The sequence below is a fragment of the Tursiops truncatus genome, chromosome 9, assembly GCF_011762595.2.
Source record: "Tursiops truncatus isolate mTurTru1 chromosome 9, mTurTru1.mat.Y, whole genome shotgun sequence".
NCBI lineage: Eukaryota > Metazoa > Chordata > Mammalia > Artiodactyla > Delphinidae > Tursiops > Tursiops truncatus.
The window spans coordinates 18,211,254-18,223,938 of record NC_047042.1 but is presented as its reverse complement, the minus strand read 5'-3'; the positions used below and the strand labels follow the sequence as shown (position 1 = coordinate 18,223,938).

The 12,685-nt window shown below is 34.2% G+C and overlaps 1 protein-coding gene across 1 annotated transcript in view; it reads left to right on the top strand.

Annotated features, from left to right (window-relative positions):
• The first annotated feature begins 4,292 nt into the window (after nt 1-4,292).
• KMT2E (lysine methyltransferase 2E (inactive)) overlaps nt 4,293-12,685 on the top strand; it is a 73,125-nt gene continuing 64,732 nt past the window's right edge. Inside the window, 1 exon segment of the mRNA XM_033862900.2 lies at nt 4,293-4,432. Coding sequence (XP_033718791.1) covers nt 4,362-4,432 — 71 coding nt within the window. The 5' untranslated portion in view covers nt 4,293-4,361.

Here is a 12,685-nt window from a genome sequence, read left to right as displayed (position 1 = left end):
GACTAATCTGTTAATGTACTTGTGATTGTAAAATTTAAACTGTAAGATCATCAGCCTAACCTGCCTCCATTTATAGTTGAAACCCAGAATAGTGAAATGAGTTGACCAAAGTTTCATAGGTAGTAACTTGGTAATAGATTTTGATAACTAGTATCCTTTTTTGTTATACCTTAGTCAACAGCTATAAGTAAAATTAAAATTATAAATGATTAATGAGGGCAGTTTAATTTCTGATTTATAAGAAAATCTCAGTTATGTGGTACCTCACAACTTCTTTCAAGTTTCTTTGTTTCATTTCTATTAGTAATTCAGCCCCAGATTCACCTGCTTATTCTCTTGTTATATGTCCAAAATGTAAACATGGATTTAATATTAAATATTTATTGAGCTCTTTGTAAGGTGTTTATTAAGGATTGAAAGGTAATAATAAATGACCCTTTCCTCAAAGAGATTATGTTAAATTGGGTTGGGCCCTTTATTTGTAATTTTAGAAAAAAAATTTTCCTCATATTTTCATCTTTTTTGCCTTTTGGGTATCATATTTATCTTTTCAGTGGTATTTTTTTGTTTTTTGAACTTCTTAATGTGGTCTTAAAAGCAGCCTCAGTTTTCCAGTTCTTCTGATAAACTGTTTTCTAATTTAATTGCTTTTCCTTCTTGCCTTTTATTTCATTTTTCCTACTCTAGGGTTTTGTTTGGTTTTGTTTTGGTATCAATGCCTCTGCTAAATCTGTGGGGTTGTTTTGTTTGTTTGTTTTCTTTTTTGTTTGTTTTGTATTTTTTGTTTTTTTGTGTGTTTTTTTGGCCGTGCCACGAGGCTTGTGGGATCTTAGTTCCCTGACTAGGGATTGAACCCACACCTCAGCAGTGAAAGTGCGGAGTCCTAATCACTGAACCACCAGGGAATTCCCCTAAATTTGTTTTTAATATCGTTTTTTCCCAGTTTCTTTCCAGTTTGATTTGGTATTTAGCATTGTTTCCTTTACTTGTGTTTACATTCATTTGTATAAAAGAGTGAAGAATAAATTTATTTTTTTAAGAATCAGTTGCTGTCTTTATTTGAGTCCCTTTGACTTTAGGTTCCACGTTAGACAGAAGTATCAATACCTATAATTTTATGCCATTTATAAACAGCTCAATACTCCTGTGTTCACTTGGTTTCTAGGTCTGTTCTGGATAGCAGGTTTTGTGAAGACATTTATTCTTTCTTGGACCTCAGATTTACCAGACATCTCATGGTATTTCCTTTTATATTATTTCTTTAATGGCTGCCATTTATTCTCAATGTATTTTGTATATATTTTACTTGCCAGTTGTATAACCAGTTTTTTGTTCACATGTAAGATATGAGAGCTTTGTGGTAGTTGTTTGTATTGTGTTGAATTGTTTTTCTCTAGTTATGCCTATGTTATAAGCTCACATCTTTTCTGTTTACTACATTGTCTTTCCCTTTCTTTTTTTCTTATTTTTAAAGACCCTAATAAATTTATGCTTTAAGTATCAGCTGGATTTTTAAACAGTGTGAGTTTTCTGGCTATGGAGTTTTTGATATTAATGAATATAGTGAAATATTTGCCACTTTATGGTCTCAATAGATATGACCTCTTGCCTTCTTACCTCTTGTGAGTAAATTTGTGAGATCATCTTGTTTGCTGAATCAAACTCAGAGTCTGTGGTTCTGTTACAGATGTGATGATGAGTTGTTATCCTGGGGATGAGCGTCTGTGATTCTAGATGAGAGATGCATTTCTGGAAAAGGTGTCATGTGGTTGTTTTTATAGCGCGTAATTGTATAGGTTGACAACTCATTTGGTTAATGAGGCCAGAACTGCAGTTTCATCCTGGGTGCTCTAATTCATTCACCAGTTCTTTGTAGAGTGCCTTTTATGTTCTACGCACTGTGCAGGATTTGAGAGACAGGCAGTAATCACAAAAATATAAGCCATTGTCTGAAATAAGCTTATGGCAAGCTCTTCACTGCTATTTAAAAACAGCTGAAATATAGTGTTTATTGAGGACTGTATATTTATATAAAGATGGGGACACTATTAAATACGTATTCAAATAAATTGTTTTAGGTTGGAAATATTACTCAGTTACCTAAAAGAATACATAATCATTTGACTTCTGCTTTCTAGTTTCTGCCTCTGGTTTTAAGAAAAAACATACAACTAAATATTTAACAACATATACCTAAAATATAAGATTTCCTATGAGTCTAATGTTAAGATAAGCTGAGCTGAAGAAAACTTCTACCAACTAGATGGTACCAACAGGAGGAGAATTTTTTTTTAAATTTTAATTATCTGTTCTTAGGTCCAAGTTTTCAGCATTTTAAAGAAATACAGAATAATATAACATTTGATTTATATGTTGCTTGCATGTTGTCACTTAGAATCTAATTTCATAATTTTATAGCTTTGTGCAGGTTAATAAATATAGCTTTTTGTAGTAAAAAAAAGTATAGTAAAAATATACTTTTTTTAGTAATTCTAAAACAGTCGCAGGTGCAGAAAAGGAGGTAGGGCAGTTTTTCCTTTTTCTTACCCTGCTTTAATTGTTTTTAGAGAATGATTTTTTTTTTAAGAGGATGATTTTAATTTGGTGAAAACTGTAAAATCGTAGCAAATAGAGAACCATAATTACATACTTTATTTTCAAAAACTATTAGAAGATTCTCTTTAAATGAGAGCTAAAGAGTTTTTTTATCCACACAGTTTTTTGGTTATGAAATAAGAGCAACTCTTCTTATGTGACTACCGCTTATTGATTGCTAAATATGCATAATGCAGTGTATGAAATGCTTTACAGTCATTATTTCATTTTCTTCACAGAAATCGTAGGCGGATATATATCCATTTTATAAACAAGGAACCTGAGGCTTAGAGTGGTTAAATAACTTGCCTAGCTCACACATCTGCTGTTAGAGAGTTAGAGATAGGCTCCAATGCTCATGTTTTTCACTTTTAAGTGCAATTGCCTGTTATTGTATATTTTTGTTATAATTTGAAATCTAGTAGCTCTCCCCCAGTTATTCATGGTTTAAAAGTAAAGGCTCGTTTTCTTGGAGAATTCAAACCACTGTTACCTCGTTATTTCCATATTTTGGTATTTTTTTCCCATAAGATATGAGCTCGCAGTCTGCATCATCTGTGAAATAGGAATTAACCTGAGTAGATATTCTCAAGCTTACTTGTAAAAATTAAAAGTAAATACAAGAATTGCTATTTGAAGAAACACTTCTCTTCAGTATTTCAGGTATAACCTGAGAGGGACAGTGTTGACTGTTTCTCTTGTTTATATGGTTATCTCTATCTGCTTTGTTCCGAGTTGTACTGTATCATTGCTGAAAATATTTCGAGTAGATATTTCACATATAGTACATATAGCAGGTGTTAAACAGTGAATTTAGATTAGAAGAATTGATATGGAAGCTGAATATGTTTTTGTTACTATGGTAAGTTTGTTTAAAAATAAGTATTCAAGTATATGACAAGAATATTTAAAAATATTCAAGTATATTTCTCTTCTAATTGTCTGTGCTAGGCATCATTAACTCATGGGAGAAAACTGGAGAAATAAACTCCCTCCATATACATGTATTTATGTAGTATGGAAAATGACAACCAGTATAAAACAATTGACTTTATTACAAATAAAATAGATTTTTAAAAAAATATATAAACAGTAGAGTAGAATTGGTTCAAATTCTGGTTTTATCTCTTAAACTGAGCAACTTTGGTTATGTTATTTAACCTTAGTTGCTTTTGAATTCCTCGGTGATAAAATGGAGATCCCTATCTCAGAGTTGTGAGGATTAAATAGACCATCCATGTAAAAGCTTAGTCCACAGTAAGTCTCAATATTTGTTAGTTTATTGTTAAAGCATTTACTGAACCAAGAAGACTTAATTTTGGATAGTGCTGTAAGAAATTCTGTTTTATCTTTCAAAATGAATAATATTTGTTGGTTCCTCACTAAGCAGTATGCCTTAGTAATCATTCTTTTGGCATCCTAAATTCATTCCCTAAGGAAGATTATGATTCAGAAACTTTTCTTTTGATCATAATCTCATAACTTAATTCCAGAAAAATAAAATAGAGACCCCTTGAGCAAATTCCAATTGGTATTGATATTTCAATAAAGAATGCTTTCTTCATGTATTTTACTTACCTTTGTTATAGGTTGACTGTTGCTGGGAATATGAAGATGATTCTTAACTTTTGGTTCCCTTTTCTTTTAAATAGGGTTTGTGGATGCACTTAGATGTTTGCAATGAGCACTGTGGCTGGCATGCCCCAGTGTTTTGGATACCAATGCATAGGACTCCATAGTAATCGAATTTACCAGAGGCGAACGTCATGAGCATAGTGATCCCATTGGGGGTTGATACAGCAGAAACGTCATACTTGGAAATGGCTGCAGGCTCAGAGTAAGTATTTAAATTAAAGGTATTTTGGATAGGGAAGGGCAAAATATTTCATGTAATTATTTTAGCACAACCAAGCAGTGCTTGATTTGCATTTATATTTTTTCTCATTTTAGACTCTTGGCTAAAATAAAATGTCAGAAGTTTAAAGGCAAAAATTCCTTTAACTAAAATTACTTTGTAAATAACTTTTGAGCCAAAATGCTCTATCTTTTTCGGATTTTTTTTGTCTTTTCCATTTGCTAATTGTTGACATCAAGAGTCAAGGTAGCAGGTTATTGTTTTTTTAAATTGTAAGACCTTTCATGTTTATATTGGAAAATTAATTTGGTTTTAAATTTGAATCTTTAAAAAATTGTAATATCCATTTAAACACAGTAATTACTTCATTTTTTTAAAAGTTGAGTTGAAAAATAAAATTCAGGCCATTTTTTAAATAAGAAAAAGGGAGTATTTCCTTCTAGATGTGTACTTTGCCACTTTTTGCTTTTATGGGAGCCATTTCTGAGGGATTCAGTGAAAGGTTCTTCCTCGCCTCTAACTCTTTGGTCTTGGCAGTTGTGTGGATAGATTTCATTTTATTTTGATCTTGAAAGACCACTACATTAGCACTAAGTTATTGCTGTGAAAATTGATTGTTTTTGGAAATTGCAAGGGGTTCATGTGACAGTGTTGGAATCTAAAGGATGGAAAGATGCATACGTTTGCTCTCGGATTCAATATGTAGTTGTATTGTGCTAAATGGGACGCTCATTGACCAGAAAGCTGAATTCAAGTTAAAAAAAATAAAAACAAATTTATTTATTTTTGAGCTCCTAAAACTGGTATGTAGAGAGGACAAAAATTGCAGTTAATATTCTCCTTTTGCTGGCATTTCAAATGGTCTAGAAGTGTTTTCACCACTCCTGCTTCTGCCATTGAGAAAGACTCAGGGATGCTCTCTAGTATTCCTATAATATGCTACATAGTCCATTTAATTATATGATTATTAAAATACAGTTTTTAAAAGCCATTTTTTTACACTATGCGTTAAGTTATTTTTGTTGTAAAGTAATAGATTCCCAAACATGGCACTCTTATGACAGTTGATTGACATTCATTCTGCCCAGGTAGTGACACTACTCAGGAAGGAAAGAACCTGGAAGCAGGGCTTGACAGGCAAGAGGTTCCCAGGCTAAAGTACTAGTTTTTCTTAATGTATAGCATCTGATAGATGCAAATCTATATCTGATGATAGTTATAGGCATTTATTGGTAATAATCAAAGATTCTTTGCTTCCTAAAAATATTCACCTTGACAGTCTTTTTTTAAATTGGCCTCTTAAGCACTGAATGCAAGATATAGTTTATGAAATATTATTTATATACCTGATAGGAATTAGTCCAGTATACAATGTGAGATATGCCTTTGCCTTGTTTGCATGTTTAGTATGTGTACTGTAAGGCAATTCACAAACAGAATGAAAGCTGCATATTAATTATACAGTTAAAAGAGAATGAATAATATATTGAAAGAGGGCAGTGTAGGGGATTGCTTTCTGCCTATGTTCTTTATTAAATGCATTTATAGAGCATGTATGGAAAAAGTATGATTTACATTGTGGGGCCAAATCTTTCGTAATACAAATGTGGCCATTTTTATTGTGAGAAAATGATCAATTTGTAGGTAATTACAGAATGACTTTTTTTTTTTTTTTTTTTTTTTTTGCGGTACGTGGGCCTCTCACTGTTGTGGCCTCTCCTGTTGCGGAGCACAGGCTCCGGACGCGCGGGCTTAGCGGCCCTGGCTCACGGGCCCAGCCGCTCAGCGGCATGTGGGATCTTCCCAGACCGGGGCACGAACCTGTGTCCCCTGCATCGGCAGGCGGACTCTCCACCACTGCGCCACCAGGGAAGCCCCAGAATGACTATTTTTTAAAGAACATTTCTGTTTTAGGAAATTAGTTTTTTTCTATTCCACATACAAGTATATGTCCTTTGGGCATAGTATCCTCTACTCAGTGGACACAGAAAGGATAGCTGGTACCAGTTTCTATTATGCGACAACTATCAGAATTTTTGTGTTTTAATTTTCAAACTTAAAAACTTTTCTCTCTATCTATATATAAATATATAAAGCCTGGAAGCTTAAAAAGATCCTTAAATCATATCACCCTACCACCCATTCCCACAGATAAAGCTTTTGGAACTGTTTTCGTAAGAAATGTTGATGTAATTAACAAGTTGCTTCCTTTTTATTTCAAATACATAATCAGAAGATACTATAGTTGGTTGATGCAGGATCCTGTGAAGCTATATAATTATTTCAAAATGTTTTTTAAAAAGAGAGAGAATTACATTTTATTACACTCATGTGGCTATATAATGTTATTAATTATATGTTATATTTTTTTAAATATTGTACTGCTAAATTATAATATATCACTAATAAACTAATATAAAGTTTAGGAGGTACTTGATGATTGCTAACTGAGTGAATTAGTGTACTAGACCAAATTTATACTCACTTCTAAGGCTGTAAAGGGGAATTTATTTGATCACTTAATGTTCATCAAGTCTGAGTTCATCTAGATAGAGTTCATGCTATCTGTAGCATTTTATAGATAGGAAATTGAAGGTCTGGTTCAGGATCTATGAAGAATGGGTTTGCTAAGCTCTAGTCTGGTATTTTCATACTCAGTAACGTTTGCTCTTGGGTTATTGTGTCTCTAAAGTAAGACTCTTCGAGTCCAGCTTCTTTGTTACATATTTCTTTTCCTCTCATTACTAAGTTTTAAAAAATCTTGGGTTTGTTTTACCTTTCCTGCAGAGTTAGGGATCTTGTATTTTGCTTTTTTCTGTTCCTGCCAAGAGTTGGTTTTACACATCCAGTGCCTCTCAGTTCAAACTAGCCGCATTTCAGATGTTCAGTAGCACATGTCTAGAGGCTGCTGTATTGGATAGAGAAGTTCTAGACCAAATAACAAAATATAGGCTCTCAGAAGAGAAAAGAACAATGAAGCCTAGGCTAGTTATAAAAATTCTAACTGAGATCATAATGATCTGTTTCTTTCTGAATAAGAAAGGTAAGGATGTAAGTATGAGGTGTAGATATTATTTTTAAATTATAGGTGAGGAAACTGAAGTCACAGAGCAGTTAAGTGGCAGAGGCAGAACTTACTGATGTGTTGATTTTAGGCTTATTTCTATTATAGCTCCTTTTCTAATACTGTTACAAAAAGTGATTTATATAACAACTGATTTATTTTGATATATGGTTCATGTAAGTAGTAGCTTTAGTTTTAGGAGTAATAAATTCAGTATAATATATGACTGCATGTAACAAAGGTATTCTCATCAGGTCTCTGCTCAAAGATAAGAAATATGAAAGAAAACCTAGACTCCATTACCACTAGATAGATAGGAAAGTGAGCCAGAGTTCGGCCATTTATTAGAATTGTGTGTTTTTTATCCTAATTGGTAGAAATTGACCTATTCTGTTGCTTCTTACCTATTTTACGTCTGATATTCCATCTGAATTACTAAATTGGTTAAAGAAGCGAAGATGAGAAACCCTTCTGGAGCTGGGAAGTGGGAAGAGGTATAAATGGGGAGTGTTAAATGTATTCTTGCCTAGCCTTTTTAAAAAAGAAGAGCCAAATTACTTTTTCCTCTCAGAGACTGGGAACATGATTGCTAACATTGTATTCCTTTTAACATTATTATTACTACCAAATGTTCCGTTAGAAGTCTTTATAATGAGCTTTTATATAATTATGTGTATTTTTGGATGAGGTAGACAAATTAGTAAATGTGACATATCTAAGTTATAGGTGAATTATTTTGAAGGAGGGCTTTTAGTACTATGCCTGGCAATACAGTAAATGCCTCTTTGTTGACTTGAGAGTACTAAAGAGAGATATCTGGGTTTTCAGTTTTGTTTTGCCACTAACATAATTATGGTAGACTTACTTATGGTAGACTTAAGCCACTTAATTATGGTAGGCTTTTGTGTCTTCATTTGAAAAACAGGATTTGGATTGAAGTATTAATGTGACTCTTTTTGACTCCAAATTTCTGAGATTCAGTACATTTTTACTATCTATATTTTGCTTATAGTATTTGATACTAGTTATTTCAGTGTCACTAGAGCCACCTGCTGACAGAATTGATTAATTTGTTGAAGTGTTTGGTTGCTTTTAGTCTGAATTTCTGTAATTGAAGATACTAAAATGTTTTGTGTATAATGAAATGTTTTCAATAGCTTTTTACGTGTTCATGTTCCACTAGTACTTAACATTTCTGCTTATGATTTCTTTACACTTAATCTACTATCAAGAAGCTAATACTTTCTGCTGCTCTTAAAGTGTTGATTTGCTTATCCTAATTTGGAAGTGCTTTCATTTAAATGTGATTTTGTTTTAATATTCAAAAGCCTATTTTAAAGTACTGTCTTAGCATCGTTTAGAACGGTTCTTAGAATGACGTTGAATTTCTCATTTGCTTTATACATAATAATAAACACATTTTTTCTCTAATTTTTTTCCCCACTTGTGATACTGATTACGGAGCTCACTGCGTTCATAGAGTTGTCTGTAGTGTAGTGTGTAATACCTCTTCATAACCCCAGCAAAAAGTTGGGCAGGTATTATTCCCATTTTGCAAAAGAAATGCAGCTCAAGGAGATAACAGACTTAATTAACTAAGGCCATAGTTAATAAAAAAGGCCATAGTTAATAAAAAATAAGAGAGTTAAACCAAAGGCTGCTTGGCTCCAGATCCATTTTGCCACATAGATCCAAAGAGCTAAGTTTTCTTAACAGATGAGTTAAATGAAGTAAAATGCCACATGTGATAAACTGAGGGCAATTGTCACACCAAACCTCTCCATTTAAAAACATTTCTTGTATACTATTGTAGTTTGTGTAATTTTAATGTATCTTTAAAAAGTAATAAGTTATAACAAGAACGATAGACATGTTTTGATCACAGATCTGAAGGAGCATACTTGAGAACTCATGGAGATCTTTCACGTTCATTACTGTAACAATTAGGGAGCTAGTCTATCCATGTGCAGTTACTGATACCCAAGTGTCCATTATTGAATGTTTTAAACATTAAAAGGAAAATTAGAGGTTTCACCTAAAACAGTGGTATAAGCGTCTCATTAAAATCCAACTATATTTTGTAGGTTTATACAGGGAAGAAATTAAATTTTTGATGAGGAAGAAGGAAGTCATAAAAGTCCAATTTCAGGAGGAATCAGAGCTTATTTATTTATTTTTTTATTCATTTATTGATTTATTTATTTATTTTTGTCTGCATGGGGTCTTCGTTGCTGCACATGGGCTTTCTCTAGTTGCAGCTGGCGGGCGCCACTCCTCGCTGCGGTACACAGGCCTCTCACTGCGGTGGCTTCTCTCGTTGCGGAGCCCGGGCTCTAGGCATGCAGGCTTCAGTAGTTGTGGCTCGTGGGCTCTAGAGCACAGGCTCAGTAGTTGTGGTGCATGAACCCAGCCGCTCCGTGGCATGCGGGATCCCCCCGGACCAGGGCCCGAACCCATGTGCCCTGCATTGGCAGGTGGATTCCCAACCACTGCACCACCAGGGAAATCCCCCAGAGCTTATTTTGATCAATCGTTCTAACCTGTTCTTTTTCTGTAAATGCCTCTCTTAATGATTGGCTTTTCTCTCTTTTTACATCTTCAGTTCACCTGACTACTTAAACGTCTGCACTAAAATGTATAATGAATGATGATTTTTGATGGCTTTTTAAAGAATAAGGATATTTTGATATAAACAAGGTTTTAAATTTGTAAAGTGCTTCCAGGAAATGTGGCAACATCAGTTAGATTACTGTAAACAAAATGGTAGTTGTCCTGCTTTCTGAGTTTTCAACAATAATCTAGAACTGTAACATATTTGAAAATAGCCTATTTTCATTTTTAAGAATGCAGATATTACATAAATAATTTCAACTTTAACGACCAAAATTGTTCTCCATATTTGTAAAGTTTGTGAAGTGATGACAATTAAGGTGACCTAGATTCAGAATTACCAGAAACCAGGCTTTGTGTAACTCTAATAAAATGACCAAAAAAAAAAAAAAGACACATAGTACTGTTTTGTAATACAGAAATGAGGTATAAAGCTGTTTACCTCATTAGATCATTAATCCATAGGCATAAATAGCATTCTGGTAAATTTCACAGGAATAGTGGGGATAATGCAATTCGGTGGGAAAAGTACTAGACCAACATAAGAGATATGGGCTTTAGTATTTTCTTTGCTATTATAATGCCATGTGACTTAGAATTAAGACTTCATTTTATAAATGTGGAAACTGAGACCCAGAGTGATTATGTGGCATGTCCCATGGATACACAATGACTTAATAATAAATTAGGGCTTGGATCTAGAGTTTGTGGCCCTTAAATCAGTCATCTCCCCGTCTGTAAAACTGGGGGTTGGACAATGTGATGTTTAAAATACCTTCTAGAACAGTGCCTGAACATCACTTTAGAGCAGCAGATACTCTGTTTCCCTGAACAGTAGCTGTCCTACTGCACTCTGTGCCACACCAAGCAGGACTCAGCAGCTGATTCTCAACCCCTAGCTTCATGACAGCATTGTCTGGGGGTCCAGGAACTGCCCTCCACATTATGCCTGTCTAGACTCAGCAGGAGCAGATCTACTACCACCAATTCTAGGCCAGAACAAAACTACTTCCAATCTGAGGGAAAAAAACCATATCCTGAAACTCCCTTGGGGCCATATGCAGACGAGCCCTACTATATCTTTGTTCTATCTGCTCTACTAACCAAGTCTTAGCAACAGCCTTTTACCTTTTCCAAGACCCCAGTATCACCTCATGGGGTCAGAGGTAGGTTCTGAGAGTGGCTAATTCAGATTAAGTCTTGACCTTTTGTCAGTATTATCTGTGCCTCTCATTCCTGTAATTCCTTGTGCACTGTCTAAATTGTAGGCCCATTCAGATGCTTGAATCTTTGCATCGTTCACCCTTGTTTTAATTCTTCCACTTGCTCCATACGAATCAGCTTTTACTTTGACCATGCTACTGGCATACTGAAGCTAATGCATGGTTTTCAGGCCTCATATTGCTTGCTCTCTCAGCAGGATTTGATGCTATTGATTCTCTGTACCTTTGGCTTCAGTGAAACTATCCTTTTGTGATTTTCTTTCTTTCTTTCTTTTTCTCAAATTGTAGTAAAATATACATAACATAAAACTTACCATTTTAACTGTTTTTAAGTTTACAGGTTGGTGGCATAAAGTACATGAAGTACATTCACAGTGTTACCACAGTATCCAGGCAAGAGATGGCAAGGGCTTGGACTAGGAAAATGGTAGAAATGGAGAGAGGTGTACTGATTCTAAATGTATATTGGAAGGAGACACAGGATCGACCATAGCATTAGTGTGGAGGGTGAGGGCAAAGGAGTGATCAAGAATGACACGTTAGGGTTTTGGATTAAGCAACTGGATGGAGATAGAGTTGTTTAAAGAAAAAGATGATCCTGGGGAAAAAAGAAAACATTTGTGGGCAGAAGATCAAGCAAAAACTGAGAAAGAGTGGCCAGTTAAGTGTGGTACCCAGAAAGCTGGCAGAGTTAATAAATCTTTTTAGGAGAAGGGAATGTTTATTTACATCAAATGCTGAAAAGTGTATATAAATTACGATTACCAATTGGTTTGACAACATGGGTAGTTAAAGTGCTGTTGTGCAACCTGATATTGAGCACAAACAACTCTTTCAAGGAGTTTTCTCTAAAGAGGAACAGAGAAATGGAAAGATAAGTAAAAGGGGGCAGGCGTTTTAAATGGAATAATAAATAAGACAGGAATGATCTAACATAGAGGGAGACTGAAGATACAGGAGACATGGGATAATAACTGCAGGCAAGAGTAAAGTGTAAAGATCTTGAAAAGGTGAGAAGGGATGAGAACCAGAGGGCAAGTGGAAGAATAGGACTGTAATAAAAAGAGTGACATTTTTCCATTTTACAAGAGAAAAACAGAAATCGAATATAAATACAAGATTTTAGATAATAGAGTTGTGTTCCCAGTACCTAAAACAGTAGCTGGTATATAATAAACCCTCAATAAATATTTACTAATAAAGTAATAAGAAATTCCTGTTGAGTTCTTGTTACATTTTCAAAGAAAGTTATACCACTGAACTAGTAGTACTTGCTTAAGCCATTGAAATTAGAGAAAAAGGGTACTCTTTATTACAGTCAGTTCTTTCCCAGAATTT